General features: G+C 67.5%; 1 protein-coding gene across 2 annotated transcripts; it reads left to right on the plus strand.

Annotated features, from left to right (window-relative positions):
- The first annotated feature begins 205 nt into the window (after positions 1-205).
- On the plus strand, positions 206-17311 carry RELB (RELB proto-oncogene, NF-kB subunit). 2 transcript variants are annotated; one of them, XM_065655233.1, is made up of 12 exons: positions 206-348; positions 1682-1723; positions 1839-1875; positions 3157-3563; positions 4848-5005; positions 6223-6314; positions 6393-6524; positions 9274-9378; positions 10132-10347; positions 15243-15311; positions 15399-15476; positions 16819-17311. In XM_065655233.1, the coding sequence occupies exons 3-12, from the start codon at positions 1839-1841 to the stop codon at positions 17067-17069; spliced, it is 1545 nt and encodes a 514-aa protein (XP_065511305.1). In that variant the 5' UTR covers positions 206-348; positions 1682-1723; the 3' UTR covers positions 17070-17311. The 2 variants fall into 2 exon arrangements, with proteins under 2 accessions (XP_065511305.1, XP_065511304.1); XM_065655232.1 differs by having other exon boundaries at positions 16816-17308.
- Positions 17312-17430: the final 119 nt, after the last annotated feature.

Below are 17430 nucleotides of genomic sequence, written 5' to 3' on the forward strand. Positions count from 1 at the left end.
GGCTGTTCCTGCTCCAGGGCTGGATGAGCTGCCGAGGTCCCTTTAAATCCCCCGCATTCTGCGAGTCTGTTCCCGGCCCCGCCCACTCCGCTCCCGGCCCCGCCCACCCCGCTCCCGGCCCCGCCCACCCCCGGGCCGGTGACGTCAGCCCCACGGATCCGCCAATGGCGGCGCCGCTAGAGCGGGGTTTCCCGGCCCCGCCCCTCCGCGGCGGTGACGTCATCGGCGGCAGCCAATGGCGGCGGCGCCCGCGCGGGGATTTCCAGCTACGGCGGCCGCGCGGCTCCGGGGGGCGGCGGGACCGGGACAGGGACCGGGACCGGGACCGGGACACGGCGCTGCCGCTCGGTGACCGGGGACGGGAACCGGGGATGGGGAACCGGGCTCTGTCCCGGCGGCGGGGACCGGGGTCTGCACCGGGGTGGGGAACCGGGGATGGGGACCGGGGTCTGCACCGGGGGGCGGAACCGGGGATGGGGACCGGGGTCGGGGAACCGGGGTCTGCACCGGGGGAGGGACCCGGGTTCTGCACCGGGGGCGGGAACCGGGGATGGGGAAGCGGGGTCTGCACCGGGGGGTGGAACCGGGGGCGGAACCGGGGGCGGGAACCGGGATCTGCAGCGGGGTGGGGAACCGGGGATGGGGACCGGGGTCTGCAGCGGGGGAGAGAACCGGGGTCTGCACCGGGGGCGGGGACCGGGACCGGAGTCTGTCCCGGGGGGGCGGAACCGGGGGCGGGGACCGGGGTCTGCACGGGGGGAGGGAACCGGGGATGGGGAAGCGGGGTCTGCACCGGGGGGTGGGAACCGGGATCTGCACCGGGGGCGGAACCGGGGTCTGCACCGGGGGAGGGAACCGGGGATGGGGACCGGGGTCTGCACCGGGGGGCGGAACCGGGGTCTGCACCGGGGGAGGGAACCGAGGACGCAAACCGGGGATGGGGAACCGGGATCTGCACCGGGGGGTGGGAACCGGGGACGGGAACCGGGGATGGGGAAGCGGGGTCTGCACCGGGTGGGGAACCGAGGACGCGAACCGGGGATGGGGGACCGGGGTCTGTCCCGGCGGCGGGGACCGGGATCTGCACCGGGGGCGGAACCGGGGATGGGGACCGGGGTCTGCACCGGGGGCGGGGACCGGGACCGGGGTCTGTCCCGGGGGGCGGAACCGGGGGCAGGGACCGGGGTCTGCACCGGGGGTGGAACCGGGGGCAGGGACCGGGGTCTGCACCGGGGGAGGGAACCGGGGATGGGGAAGCGGGATCTGCACCGGGGGGTGGGAACCGGGGGCGGAATCGGAGGTGGAACCGGGGATGGGGACCGGGGTCTGCACCGGGGGTGGAACCGGGGTCTGCACCGGGGGAGGGAACCGAGAAAGTGAACCGGGGATGGGGACCGGGGTCTGCACCGGGGGGGGAACCGAGGACGCGAACCGGGGACAAGAACCGGGGATGGGGAAGCGGGGTCTGCACCGGGGGTGGGTTCGGTCCTGGGGACCCCCCGGTTCGTACCCGGGGGGGTGACACGGCCCCGGGGATCCCCCGATCCCCCTGGGGGAGCAGCTCCCGGTCCCGGGGATCCCCTTGTTCCTACCGGGGGTTACACGGTCCCACCCCCCCCACTCCGATCCCTGTGTCCCCCCGCTTTGCTCGGGCGGTGACAATCGCGTGTCCCCCCCCCAGGAGCTGCCCCACAGGACCCCGGTCTGGCCATGGAACACACCGGTGAGACCCCCCCCCCCAGAACTGGGGGTCACCCCACCTGCAACCTGGGGGTCCCCCAAAGGACCCCCCGTGGGACCAGGGGTGACCCGGCGGGGGGGGGGTTGTGCCGTTACAGATGATTTGGGTGAGTGACCCCCCCGGGGTGGCAGCCGGTAAGTGGTGTCAGGATTTCGGGGTCCCCTCGGCTGGAGCCGCAGGTGATAGGGTGTCCCCATCCCCCCAAGGGTTGGGGCAGAATTTGGGGCGCAGAGACCCCCCCGTGGGGATGTGACGGGTCCAGGGGAGGGGGCGGCATGTCCCCCACCCCGCCCCAATGACCTTGATACAAAGTGGGCGTTTTGGGGGAAAATAAGGCGAGTTTGGGGAGGTCGCAGCGAGTTTGGGGGAAATAAGGTGAGTTTGGGGGTCGCGGCGAGTTTGGGGGATGGCAGCAAGTTTGGGGGAAATAAGGGAAGTTTGGGGGGGTCATGGCAAGTTTGGGGGAGTCACGGTGAGTTTGGGGGAGTCGCAGGGAGTTTTGGGGGTCGTGGCGAGTTTTGGGGGAAAATAAGGCGAGTTTGGGGAGGTCGCGGCGAGTTTGGGGGAAATAAGGTGAGTTTAGGGGTCGCGGCGAGTTTGGGGGATGGCAGCAAGTTTGGGGGAAATAAGGGAAGTTTGAGGGGGTCGTGGCCAATTTGGGGGACCACCGCGAGTTTCGGGGGGTCGGGGTGAGTTTAGGGAATCGTGGCGAGTTTGGGGGGGTCACGGCGAGTTTGGGGGGCTCGCGGCGTGTTTCGGGGGTCGGGGCCAATTTGGGGGGTCGCGGCGAGTTTCGGGGGTCGGGGTGAGTTTGGGGGAGTCGCGGCGGGTTTAGGGGATCGTGGCCAGTTTGGGGGGGGTCGCGGCGGGTTTAGGGGATCGCAGCCAGTTTGGGGGGGTCGCGGTGAGTTTGGGGGGGTCGCGGCAGGTTTGGGGGGGTCGCGGTGAGTTTGGGGGGATCGCGGGCCGTTTGGGGGGGTCGCACTGAGTTTGGGGGGGTCGCGGCGGGTTTAGGGGATCGCGGCCAGTTTGGGGGGGTCGCAGTGAGTTTGGGGGGGTCGCGGCGGGTTTAGGGGATCGCGGCCAGTTTGGGGGGGTCGCGGTGAGTTTGGGGGGGTCGCGGCGGGTTTAGGGGATCGCGGCCAGTTTGGGGGGGTCACGGCGGGTTTAGGGGATCGCGACCAGTTTGGGGGGGTCGCGGTGGGTTTAGGGTATTGCGGCCAGTTTGGGGGGGTCGCGGCGGGTTTAGGGGATCGCGGCCAGTTTGGGGGGGTCACGGTGGGTTTAGGGTATTGCAGCCAGTTTGGGGGGGTCGCGGCGGGTTTAGGGGATCGCGGCCAGTTTGGGGGGGTCGCGGTGGGTTTAGGGGATCGCGACCAGTTTGGGGGGGTCCTGACAGCCGCCCCATCCCGCAGCCATCATCGAGGAGGTGATCAAGGAGGACGGTTTCCAGCCGGACCCCGTCCCCGTCCCCCCAAAAGTGCCCCCCAAGGGCTCGGCCAGACTGGTGGCTCGTGGTTCGGGACCCCCCGGCCCGTCTCCCCCGTTCGCCCCCGAGGTTGCGTCCCCCCAACTCGCCCGCAGCCTCCGCTCGCTGTCGCTGTCCCCCAAACCGGGGCCGGGGGGGTGTCAGCGCTGGTCGCCGGTTCGCGGCCCCGGTGCGGAGCAGTTGGAGGAGCTGCTGGAGCCGCCCAAGCTGGTGATCACGGAGCAGCCCAAGCAGCGGGGGATGCGGTTCCGCTACGAGTGCGAGGGGCGCTCGGCCGGGAGCATCCTGGGGGAGAGCAGCACCGAGGCCAGCAAGACGCTGCCGGCCATCGAGGTGGGGATGGGGGGCAGAGATGGAGCCCTATGGAGCCCTGGGGGGACATGGGACCCCTGTGGCTGCTGGACCCATACGGGTGCTGGGACCCCCCTGGGTGCTGGACCCATATGGGTGCTGGGACCCCCATGGGTGCTGGGACCCCCCTATGGCTGCTGGACCCATATGGGTGCTGGGACCTCCCTGTGGCTGCTGGATCCCCATGGCTGCTGGGACCCCCCTGTGGCTGCTGGGACCCCTCTGTGGCTGCTGGACCCCCATGGGTGCTGGGACCTCCATGGGTTCTGGACCCATATGGGTGCTGGGACCCCCCTGTGCCTGCTGGACCCATATGGGTGCTGGGACCCCATGGGTGCTGGGACCCCTCTGTGGCTGCTGGACCCATATGGGTGCTGGGACCCCAATGGGTGCTGGGACCCCCCTGTGGCTGCTGGGACCCCCCTGTGGCTGCTGGACCCCCATGGGTGCTGGGACCCCCCTGTGCCTGCTGGACCCATACGGGTGCTGGGACCCCCATGGGTGTGGGGACCCCCCTGTGGCTGCTGGACCCCCATGGGTGCTGGGACCCCCATGGGTGCTGGACCCATATGGGTGCTGGGACCCCCATGGGTGCTGGGACCCCCCTATGGCTGCTGGACCCATATGGGTGCTGGGACCTCCCTGTGGCTGCTGGATCCCCATGGCTGCTGGGACCCCCCTGTGGCTGCTGGGACCCCTCTGTGGCTGCTGGACCCCCATGGGTGCTGGGACCTCCATGGGTTCTGGACCCATATGGGTGCTGGGACCCCCCTGTGCCTGCTGGACCCATATGGGTGCTGGGACCCCATGGGTGCTGGGACCCCTCTGTGGCTGCTGGACCCATATGGGTGCTGGGACCCCAATGGGTGCTGGGACCCCCCTGTGGCTGCTGGGACCCCCCTGTGGCTGCTGGACCCCCATGGGTGCTGGGACCCCCCTGTGCCTGCTGGACCCATACGGGTGCTGGGACCCCCATGGGTGTGGGGACCCCCCTGTGGCTGCTGGACCCCCATGGGTGCTGGGACCCCCATGGGTGCTGGACCCATATGGGTGCTGGGACCCCCATGGGTGCTGGGACCCCCCTGTGGCTGCTGGACCCCCATGGGTGCTGGGACCCCCCTGTGGCTGCCGGACCCCCATGGGTGCCGGGACCCCCCTGTGGCTGCCGGACCCCCATGGGTGCCGTGCCCCACGCTGGGCTCCTTCCCCCCCACCCCTTGTGGGTGTCCCCAAGGCCACGCTGCCACCCCCGTGTCCCCCCCCCAGCTGCTGAACTGCCAGGCCATCCCCGAGGTGACGGTGACGGCGTGTCTGGTGTGGAAGGACTGGCCGCACCGCGTGCACCCCCACGGGCTGGTGGGCAAGGACTGCAGCGACGGGCTGTGCCGCGTGCTGCTGCGCCCGCCCACCAACCCCCGGCACAGGTAACGGCACCCATGGGGACACCAGGGTCACTCATGGGGACATTGGGATCAGCTCATGGGATCACCAGGGTCAGCTCATGGGGACATTGGGGTCACTCATGGGGACACCAGGGTCAGCTCATGGGATCACTGGGGTGAGTTGTTGGGGACATTGGGATCACCCTTGGGGACACCAGGGGCAGCTCATGGGGACACCAGGGTCGGCTCATGGGGACATTGGGGTCACTTGTGGGCACATTGGGCTCACTCATGGGGACACCAGGGTCAGCTCATGGGGACATTGGGGTCACTCATGGGGACACCAGGGTCAGCTTATGGGGACACCAGGGTCAGCTCATGGGATCACCGGGGTGAGCTCTTGGGGACATTGGGATCACCCTTGGGGACACCAGGGTCAACTTATGGGGACACCAGGGGCAGCTCATGGGGACACCAGGGTCGGCTCATGGGGACATTGGGGTCACTCATGAAGACATTGGAATCACTCATGGGGACACCAGGGTCAGCTCATGGGGACACCGGGGCAGCTCATGGGGACACCGGGGCAGCTCTTGGGGACATTGGGATCACTTGTGGGGACATTGGGCTCACTCATGGGGACACCAGGGTCAGCTCATGGGGACATTGGGATCACCCATGGGGACACCAGGTTCACTCATGGTGACATTGGGCTCACTTATGAGGACACCAGGGTCAGCTTATGGGGACATTGGGCTCACTCATGGGGACATTGGGCTCACTCATGGGGACATTGGGATCACCTCCTGGGGACACCAGGGTCACTCATGGGGACATTGGGATCAGCTCATGGGATCACCGGGGTCAGCTCATGGGGACATTGGGGTCACTCATGGGGACATTGGGATCACTCCTGGGGACACCAGGGTCACTCATGAGGACATCGGGCTCACTCATGGGGACACCAGGGTCACTCATGGGGACGCAGATGCCCGCAGGACAAGGGCTGGTGTTGGGGGTCCCTGAGGTGGATGGTTTTGGGGTGGGGGGAGCTGCACCCCCCAGCACATCTCCGCCCCCCCCCAGCAGCAGAGCTGGGGACACTGGCGTCACTAATGGGGTCACTAATGGGGACACTGACACTGGCAGCACAAGGGCCGGTTTTGGGGATCCCTGGGGGGGATGGTTTTTGGGGTGGGGGGGTTTTTTGGGGTGGGGGGCGCCACCCCCCCCACCCAGCACATCTCTTCCCCCCCCAGCTTCAGCAACCTGGGCATCCAGTGCGTGCGGAAGAAGGAGATCGAAGCCGCCATCGAGCGCAAGCTGCAGTTGGGCATCGACCCCTTCAAAGGTGTGCGGGGGTCCCACCCTTTGGGGGGGTCCCCGTCCCCTTGGCGACGTCCCCAACCGTCCCCTGCGCCGTCCCCAGCCGGGTCGCTGAAGAACCACCAGGAGGTCGACATGAACGTGGTCAGGATCTGCTTCCAGGCGTCCTACACGGACAGCGCGGGGCGGCGGCGGCAGCTCAGCCCGGTGCTCTCCGAGCCCATCTTCGACAAGAGTGCGTCACCGGGGGGACACGCGGCACCGGGGGGGACGTGGCACCGGGGGCCACCAGAGCCCCTGAACCGGGTGGGACGGTGCCCAGTCCTATGTGATGCTGGTGCCAGCCCGGTGCTCTCAGCACCCGTCTTGGACCAGAGTGTCACCGGGGGGATGTGGCACCAGGGGGACGTGGCACTGGTGGGATGTGTCACTGATGGGATGTGGCACCAAGGGGACATGGCACCGGGGGCCACCAGAGCCCCTGGACTGGGCTGGGATGGTGCCCAGTCCCATATGATGCTGGTGCCAGCCCGGTGCTCTTGGAGCCCATTTCGACAAGAGTGGCACCGGGGGGACGTGTCACCGGGGGGACGTGGCACTGGGGGGATGTGGCACTGGGGGGATGTGGCACCAAGGGGACGTGGTTTTGGGGGGACGTGGCACCGGGGGCCACCAGAGCCCCTGAACCGGGTGGGACGGTGCCCAGTCCCATATGATGCTGGTGCCAGCCCGGTGCTCTCAGCACAATTCTTGGACCAGAGATGTCACCGGGGGGACATGTCACTGGGGGGATGTGTCACTGATGGGATGTGGCACCAAGGGGACGTGGCACCAGGGGCCACCAGAGCCCCTGAACCGCACTGGGATGGTGCCCAGTCCTATGTGATGCTGGTGCCAGCCCGGTGCTCTCAGCACAATTCTTGGACCAGAGATGTCACCGGGGGGACGTGTCACCAGGGGGATGTGGCACTAGGGGGATGTGGCACTGGGGGGGGACGTGTCACCAGGCTGGGACAGCGGGGAGGTTGGGACCCCCAGGACTGGGCTGGGATGGTGTTTGCTCCCAGTCCGGTACACAGTCCTAGTCCCAGTCTAAGTGCCTGGTCCCAGTCCAATTTCCAGCCCCAGTCTGATGCTGGGTCCCAGTCTAATTCCCAGTTCAGTGCCCAGTCCCAGTCTGGTGCTCAGTCCCAGTCCAGTTCCCAGTTCGGTGCCTGGTCCCAGTCCGATGCCCAGTCCGATGCTGGTCCCAGTCTGATGCCCAGTCCCAGTCCAGTGCCTGGTCCCCATCCCAGTCCGATGTCCAGTCCCAGTCCCACACTGGTCCCAGTCCCACAATGGACCCAGGGCAATGATGGTCCCAGTCCCAGTCCCACACTGGTCCCAGTCCCACAATGGACCCAGTCCCACGCTGGTCCCAGTCCCAGTCCCACACTGGTCCCAGTCCCATAATGGACCCAGGGCAATGATGGTCCCAGTCCCAGTCCCACACTGGTCCCAGTCCCACAATGGACCCAGTCCCACACTGGTCCCAGTCCCAGTCCCACACTGGTCCCAGTCCCACACTGGTCCCAGTCCCAGTCCCATACTGGTCCCAGTCCCACAATGCTCCCAGTCCCAGTCCCATACTGGTCCCAGTCTCACAATGCTCCCAGTCCCACAATGGTCCCAGTCCCAGTCCCACACTGGTCCCAGTCCCACTCTGGTCCCAGTCCCACAATGGTCCCAGTCCCACTCTGGTCCCAGTCCCACACTGGTCCCAGTCCCAGTCCCACACTGGTCCCAGTCCCACACTGGTCCCAGTCCCACACTGGTCCCAGTCCCACACTGGTCCCAGTCCCAGTCCCACTCTGGTCCCAGTCCCACACTGGTCCCAGTCCCAGTCCCACACTGGTCCCAGTCCCACAATGGTCCCAGTCCCAGTCCCACACTGGTCCCAGTCCCACAATGGTCCCAGTCCCATACTGGTCCCAGTCCCACAATGGTCCCGGTCCCAGTCCCATACTGGTCCCAGTCCCACACTGGTCCCAGGCCAATGATGGTCCCAGTCCCAGTCCCACACTGGTCCCAGTCCCACGCTGGTCCCAGTCCCAGTCCCACTCTGGTCCCAGTCCCACACTGGTCCCAGTCCCAGTCCCACACTGGTCCCAGTCCCACACTGGTCCCAGTCCCTCTCTGGTCCCAGTCCCACAATGGTCCCAGTCCCAGTCCCACACTGGTCCCAGTCCCACAATGGTCCCAGTCCCAGTCCCACACTGGTCCCAGTCCCACAATGGTCCCAGTCCCATACTGGTCCCAGTCCCACACTGGTCCCAGTCCCAGTCCCATACTGGTCCCAGTCCCACAATGCTCCCAGTCCCACAATGGTCCCGGTCCCAGTCCCATACTGGTCCCAGTCCCACACTGGTCCCAGGCCAATGATGGTCCCAGTCCCAGTCCCACACTGGTCCCAGTCCCACACTGGTCCCAGTCCCAGTCCCACTCTGGTCCCAGTCCCACACTGGTCCCAGTCCCACACTGGTCCCAGTCCCACAATGCTCCCAGTCCCACAATGGTCCCAGTCCCAGTCCCACACTGGTCCCAGTCCCACTCTGGTCCCAGTCCCACACTGGTCCCAGTCCCAGTCCCACTCTGGTCCCAGTCCCACACTGGTCCCAGTCCCAGTCCCACACTGGTCCCAGTCCCACGCTGGTCCCAGTCCCAGTCCCACTCTGGTCCCAGTCCCACACTGGTCCCAGTCCCAGTCCCACTCTGGTCCCAGTCCCACAATGGTCCCAGTCCCAGTCCCACACTGGTCCCAGTCCCACACTGGTCCCAGTCCCACGCTGGTCCCAGTCCCAGTCCCACTCTGGTCCCAGTCCCACACTGGTCCCAGTCCCAGTCCCACACTGGTCCCAGGCCAATGATGGTCCCAGTCCCAGTCCCACACTGGTCCCAGTCCCAGTCCCACACTGGTCCCAGTTTGACTCCGGTGCCCCCCCCAGAATCCACCAACACATCGGAGCTGCGGATCTGCCGCATGAACAAGGAGAGCGGCCCCTGCACGGGGGGAGAGGAGCTGTACCTGCTGTGCGACAAGGTCCAGAAAGGTGGGGACAGGGGGACAAATGGGGGGACAGGGGGACAAACGGGGACAGGGGGACAAACTGACCCAGGGGACAGGGGGACAAACAGGGGGACAAACCAACCCCAGGGAATGGGGGGACAGGAGGACAAATGGACCCCAGGGGACAGGGGGACATAACGGACCTGGGGGGACAGGGGGACAAACTGACCCCAGGGGACAGGGGGATAAACTGACCCAGGGGACAGGGGGACAAATGGGGACAGGGGGACAAACCGACCCAGGGGACAGGGGGACAAACAGGGGGACAGGGGGACAAACTGACCGAGGGGACAGGGTGACAAATGGGGACAGGGGGACAAACGGGGACAGGGGACAGGGGACAAACAGGGGGACAGGGGGACAAACCGACCCAGGGGACAGGGGGACAAACAGGGGGACAGGGGGACAAACCGATCCAGGGGACAGGGGGACAGGAGGACAAACCGACCCAGGGGACAGGGGGACAAACGGGGGGACAGAGGGACAAACCGACCCAGGGGACAGGGGGACAAACGGGGACGGGGGGACAAACTGACCCAGGGGACAGGGGGACAAACCGACCCCAGGGGACAGGGGGACATAATGGACCCGGGCGGGGACAGGGGGACAAACGGGGGGACAGGGGGACAAACTGACCCAGGAGGGGACAGGGTGACCTGGGGGTTCAGGGGGGACCCCGTGAGTGCTGAGCCCCCGGTGACGGGGTCTCGGGGTCCCCGCGGCCGTGTCCCCGCAGAGGACATCGCGGTGGTGTTCCGGAAGGAGGCGTGGGAGGCGCGGGCCGACTTCTCGCAGGCCGACGTCCACCGCCAGGTCGCCATCGTGCTCAAGACCCCCCCGTACCAGCAGCTGGAGCTGGCGGAGCCCGTGGAGGTCGAGGTTTTCCTGCAGCGCCTCACGGACAGCGTGTGCAGCCAGGCCTGCCGCTTCACCTACCTGCCGCGGGACCGCGGTACGGACACGGGGACGCGCGGACACGGGGACACGGGGACGGGACCCCCAGGGTGGGGACAGGGCACTGGGATGGGGACGGGGACACTGGATGGGACAAGGACCCTGGGATGGGGACAGGGACCCTGGGATGGGGACAGGGACCCAAGGATGGGGACAGGGACCCAAGGATGGGGACAGGGACCCTGGGATGGGGACAGGGACCCTGGGATGGGGACAGGGACCCCGGGATGGGACAGGGCACTGGGATGGGGACAGGGACCCTGGGATGGGGACAGGGACCCAAGGATGGGGACAGGGACCCTGGGATGCGGACAAGGACCCTGCGATGGGGACAGGGACCCTGGGATGGGGACAGGGACCCAAGGATGGGGACAGGACCCTGGGATGGGGACAGGGACCCAAGGATGGGGACAAGGACCCTGGGATGGGGACAGGGACCCTGGGATGGGGACGGGGACACTGGGATGGGAACAGGGACCCAAGGATGGGGACAGGGACCCTGGGATGGGGACAGGGACCCAAGGATGGGGACAGGACCCTGGGATGGGGACAGGGACCCAAGGATGGGGACAAGGACCCTGGGATGGGGACAGGGACCCTGGGATGGGGACGGGGACACTGGGATGGGAACAGGGACCCAAGGATGGGGACAGGGACCCTGGGATGGGACGGGGACCCAGGGATGGGGACAGAGACCCAAGGATGGGGACAGGGACCTTGGGATGGGGACAAGGACCTTGGGATGGGGACAGGGACCCTGGGATGGGGACAGGGACCCAAGGATGGGGACAGGGACCCCAGGATGGGGACAGGGACCCTGGGATGGGACAGGGACCCAAGGATGGGGACAGGGACCCTGGGATGGGACAGGGACCTTGGAATGGGGAGAGGACCCAAGGATGGGGACAGGGACCCAAGAATGGGGACAGGGACACTGGGATGGGACAAGGACCCTGGGATGGGACAGAGACCCCGGGATGGGGACAGGGACCCTGGGATGGGGACAGGGACCCAAGGATGGGGACAGGGACCCTGAGATGGGGACAGGGACCCAAGGATGGGGACAGGGACCTTGGGATGGGGACAGGGACCACAGGATGGGGACAGGGACCCTGGGATGGGACAGGGACCCAAGGATGGGGACAGGGACACTGGGATGGGGACAAGGACCTTGGGATGGGGACAGGGACCCTGGGATGGGAACAGGGACCCTGGGATGGGGACAGGGACCCAAGGATGGGGACAGGGACACTGGGATGGGGACAAAGACCTTGGGATGGGGACAGGGACCCTGGGATGGGGACAAGGACCCTGGGATGGGGACAGGGACCCTGGGATGGGGACAGGGACACTGGGATGGGGACAAGGATCCTGGGATGGGGTCAGGGACCCAGGGATGGGGACAGGGACACTGGGATGGGGACAAGGACCTTGGGATGGGGACAGGGACCCTGGGATGGGAACAGGGACCCAAGGATGGGGACAGGGACCCTGAGATGGGGACAGGGACCCAAGGATGGGGACAGGGACCTTGGGATGGGGACAGGGACCACAGGATGGGGACAGGGACCCTGGGATGGGACAGGGACCCAAGGATGGGGACAGGGACACTGGGATGGGGACAAGGACCTTGGGATGGGGACAGGGACCCTGGGATGGGAACAGGGACCCTGGGATGGGGACAGGGACCCAAGGATGGGGACAGGGACACTGGGATGGGGACAAAGACCTTGGGATGGGGACAGGGACCCTGGGATGGGGACAAGGACCCTGGGATGGGGACAGGGACCCTGGGATGGGGACAGGGACACTGGGATGGGGACAAGGATCCTGGGATGGGGTCAGGGACCCAGGGATGGGGACAGGGACACTGGGATGGGGACAAGGACCTTGGGATGGGGACAGGGACCCTGGGATGGGAACAGGGACACTGGGATGGGGACAGGGACCCTGGGATGGGGACAAGGACCCTGGGATGGGGACAGGGACCCTGGGATGGGGACGGGGACACTGGATGGGACAAGGACCCTGGGATGGGGACAGGGACCCTGGGATGGGGACAGGGACCCGAGGATGGGGACAGGGACCCTGGGATGGGGACAGGGACCTTGGGATGGGGACAGGGACCCAAGGATGGGGACAGGGACCCTGGGATGGGGACAGGGACCCAAGGATGGGGACAGGGACCCTGGGATGGGGACAAGGACCGTGGGATGGGACAGGGACCTTGGAATGGGGAGAGGACCCAAGGATGGGGACAGGGACCCAAGGATGGGGACAGGGACACTGGGATGGGGACAAAGACCTTGGGATGGGGACAGGGACCCTGGGATGGGGACAAGGACCCTGGGATGGGGACAGGGACCCAAGGATGGGAACAGGGACCTTGGGATGGGGACAGGGACACTGGGATGGGGACAAGGACCCTGGGATGGGGCCAGGAACCCTGGGATGGGGACAAGGACCTTGGGATGGGGACAGGGACCCCGGGATGGGGACAGGGACCCTGGGATGGGGACAGGGACCCAAGGATGGGGACAGGGACCCTGGGATGGGGACAGGGACCCAAGGATGGGGACAGGGACCTTGGGATGGGGACAGGGACCACAGGATGGGGACAGGGACCCTGGGATGGGACAGGGACCCAAGGATGGGGACAGGGACACTGGGATGGGGACAAGGACCTTGGGATGGGGACAGGGACCCTGGGATGGGAACAGGGACCCTGGGATGGGGACAGGGACCCAAGGATGGGGACAGGGACACTGGGATGGGGACAAAGACCTTGGGATGGGGACAGGGACCCTGGGATGGGGACAAGGACCCTGGGATGGGGACAGGGACCCTGGGATGGGGACAGGGACACTGGGATGGGGACAAGGATCCTGGGATGGGGTCAGGGACCCAGGGATGGGGACAGGGACACTGGGATGGGGACAAGGACCTTGGGATGGGGACAGGGACCCTGGGATGGGAACAGGGACACTGGGATGGGGACAGGGACCCTGGGATGGGGACAAGGACCCTGGGATGGGGACAGGGACCCTGGGATGGGGACAAGGACCCAAGGATGGGGACAGGGACCCAAGGATGGGGACAGGAACCCTGGGATGGGGACAAGGACCTTGGGATGGGGACAGGGACCACAGGATGGGAACAGGGACCCTGGGATGGGGACAGGGACCCAAGGATGGGGACAGGGACACTGGGATGGGGACAAAGACCTTGGGATGGGGACAGGGACCCTGGGATGGGACAGGGACCCAAGGATGGGGACAGGGACCCTGGGATGGGGACAAGGACCCTGGGATGGGGACAGGGACCCAGGGATGGGGACAGGGACACTGGGATGGGGACAAGGACCTTGGGATGGGGACAGGGACCCTGGGATGGGAACAGGGACCCAAGGATGGGGACAGGGACCCTGGGATGGGGACAAGGACCCTGGGATGGGGACAGGAACCCTGCGATGGGGACAGGACCTCGGGATGGGACAAGGACCCTGGGATGGGGACAGGGACCCAAGGATGGGGACAGGGACCCTGGGATGGGGACAGGGATCCTGGGATGGGACAGGGACCCAGGGATGGGGACAGGGACACTGGGATGGGGACAGGGACCTTGGGATGGGGACAGGGACCCTGGGATGGGACAGGGACCCAAGGATGGGGACAGGGACACTGGGATGGGGACAAGGACCTTGGGATGGGGACAGGGACCCTGGGATGGGAACAGGGACCCTGGGATGGGGACAGGGACCCAAGGATGGGGACAGGGACACTGGGATGGGGACAAAGACCTTGGGATGGGGACAGGGACCCTGGGATGGGGACAAGGACCCTGGGATGGGGACAGGGACACTGGGATGGGGACAAGGATCCTGGGATGGGGTCAGGGACCCAGGGATGGGGACAGGGACACTGGGATGGGGACAAGGACCTTGGGATGGGGACAGGGACCCTGGGATGGGAACAGGGACACTGGGATGGGGACAAGGACCCTGGGATGGGGACAGGGACCCTGGGATGCGGACAAGGACCCAAGGATGGGGACAGGGACCCAAGGATGGGGACAGGGACCCTGGGATGGGGACAAGGACCTTGGGATGGGGACAGGGACCACAGGATGGGAACAGGGACCCTGGGATGGGGACAAGGACCTTGGGATGGGGACAAGGACCTTGGGATGGGGACAGGGACCCTGGGATGGGGACAGGGACCCAAGGATGGAGACAGGGACACTGGGATGGGGACAAAGACCTTGGGATGGGGACAGGGACCCTGGGATGGGGACAAGGACCCTGGGATGGGGACAGGGACCCAGGGATGGGGACAGGGACACTGGGATGGGGACAAGGACCTTGGGATGGGGACAGGGACCCTGAGATGGGAACAGGGACCCAAGGATGGGGACAGGGACCCTGGGATGGGGACAAGGACCCTGGGATGGGGACAGGAACCCTGCGATGGGGACAGGACCTCGGGATGGGACAGGGACCCTGGGATGGGGACAGGACCCCGGGATGGGACAAGGACCCTGGGATGGGGACAGGGACCCTGGGATGCGACAAGGACCCTGGGATGGGACAGGGACCCAAGGATGGGGACAGGGACCCTGGGATGGGGACAAGGACCCTGGGATGGGGACAGGGACCCAAGGATGGGGACAGGGACCCTGGGATGGGGACAGGGACCCTGCGATGGGGACAGGTCTCTCCAGGCTGGGGACAGGGACACTGGGATGGGACAGGGACCCTGGGATGGGGACAAGGATCCTGAGATGGGGACAGGTCTCTCCAGGCTGGGGACAGGCTCCCAGCTTGGGGACAAGGTTAAGGGGGTGCCAGCCATGGGGAGGTGACATGGGGGGTGACATGGGGGTCCCTCCCCGCAGACGCCTACGGGGTGAACGTCAAGCGCAAGCGGGGGATGCCCGAGGTCCTGGAGGAGCTTTCGGGCTCAGGTGGGTGCCAGCGCGGACCCCCCTGTCACCGGGGGGGGACACCCCAGCCGCGGGGCCCCCCCTGTCCCCTCACCCCGACCCCCCCAGACCCGTACGGGATCGAAGCCAAGAGGAGGAAGAAGCCGCCGGGGTACATGGAGCACTTCGCCCCGCTGCCCGCTGCAGGTGGGGACCCCCGGGGACCCCCAGAACCCCAGGGGACCCCCCAGAACCCCAGGGACCCCCCAGAATCCCAGGGGACCCCCAGAACCCCAGGGACCCCCCAGAGCCCCAGGGACCCCCCAGAGCCCCAGGGGATCCCCCAGAATCCCAGGGACCCCCCAGAACCCCAGGGACCCCCCCAGAGCCCCAGGGACCCCCCAGAATCCCAGGGGACCCCCAGAACCCCTGGGACCCCCCCCCAGAGCCCCAGGGGACCCCCAGAACCCCAGGGATCCCCAGAATCCCAGGGGACCCCCAGAACCCCAGGGTCACCCCCAGAGTCCCAGGGGATCCCCCAGAATCCCAGGGCACCCCCCAGAGCCCCCCCCAGAACCCCAGGGGACCCCCAGAACCCCAGGGACCCCCCAGAGCCCCAGGGACCCCCCAGAATCCCAGGGGACCCCCAGAACCCCTGGGACCCCCCCCCAGAGCCCCAGGGGACCCCCAGAACCCCAGGGATCCCCAGAATCCCAGGGGACCCCCAGAACCCCTGGGACCCCCCCCCAGAACCCCAGGGACCCCCCAGAGCCCCAGGGACCCCCCAGAACCCCAGGGGACCCCCAGGGACCCCCCCTCAGAGCCCCAGGGGACCCCCAGAATCCCAGGGGACCCCCAGAGCCCCAGGGGACCCCCAGAACCCCTGGGACCCCCCCCCCAGAGCCCCAGGGGACCCCCAGAACCCCAGGGATCCCCAGAACCCCAGAGACCCCCCAGAGCCTCAGGGTCACCCCCAGAGCCCCAGGGGACCCCCAGAACCCCAGGGACACCCCAGAGACTCCCCCCCAGAGCCCCAGGGGACCCCCAGAACCCCAGGGACCCCCCCCAGAACCCCAGGGACACCCCAGAGACTCCCCCCCAGAGCCCCAGGGGACCCCCAGAACCCCAGGGACCCCCCCCAGAACCCCAGGGACACCCCAGAGACTCCCCCCCAGAGCCCCAGGGGACCCCCAGAACCCCAGGGACCCCCCCAGAGCACCCAGGGACCCCCCAGGACCCCAGGGGACCCCCAGAGCCCCTTCCATCCCCAGGGAACCCCCAGATTTAAGCGGCGACCCCCCAGATTTGAAAAAGACCCCCAAACCCCCCCAACCCCCAGAGTTTGCAGCATCCCCGGGACGAGTCGGGCCAGGCTGGGGGGGGGGACACACACACGAACCCCCCAACGACCCCCCAGGGTCCCTCCGCAACCCCCGCGCGACCTCAGGACGGGACGGGGCGGGGGGGTCGGAAGGACCCCCCACCCCCCCCACCCCTATATATATATATATATATATATGTGTGTGTCCCCCCCCACGACACCCAGAAGACGCCTTCGCCCTCTTGGCCGCCGAACCGGAGCCCTTGGACACCCTGACCCAGCTCTACGTGCCCTGGGCCCCCCCGGGGTTACCCCCCCCGTACCCCGCTATGGACTTCCCCGAATTATTGGCCGAGCCTTACGGGTCCCCCCCACCCCAAGCGCCCCCCCCGGACCCCCACCCCACCGCCAGCCTGGTGGGCACCCACATGTTCCCCGCTCACTACAAGGACACCGACCTGCGGCTGGGGGACGTCTGAGCGCCCACCGCCCCCCCCCGCACCCCAAAATATCCTCCTGGGGGGGGGGGGGCCCCTCTGCACCCCCCGACCCCCCCCCCCCCCAGACACACACCCCCCACCCCGGTTCGCGCCGCTTTGCACTATATTTATAGGGGGGGACACTCTGGTGGCCCCGGGTCGGGGGGGGGACACACATGGGGTGGCCCCCGCTTTTTGGGGGGGGGGGACACACAAGTGTCACCGCGCGGGTGCCTTGGCCCTGGGGGGGGGACGGGGGGAATAAAGCTGTGGACGACACTGCGGCCTCGGCCTGTCCGGGGGGAACTGGGAGAACTGGGAGGCCCTGCTGGGAACGGCACTGGGATGGGACTGGGAATGG

This window comes from Caloenas nicobarica, chromosome 37 (genome assembly GCF_036013445.1).
Source record: "Caloenas nicobarica isolate bCalNic1 chromosome 37, bCalNic1.hap1, whole genome shotgun sequence".
In the NCBI taxonomy this organism is placed as follows: domain Eukaryota; kingdom Metazoa; phylum Chordata; class Aves; order Columbiformes; family Columbidae; genus Caloenas; species Caloenas nicobarica.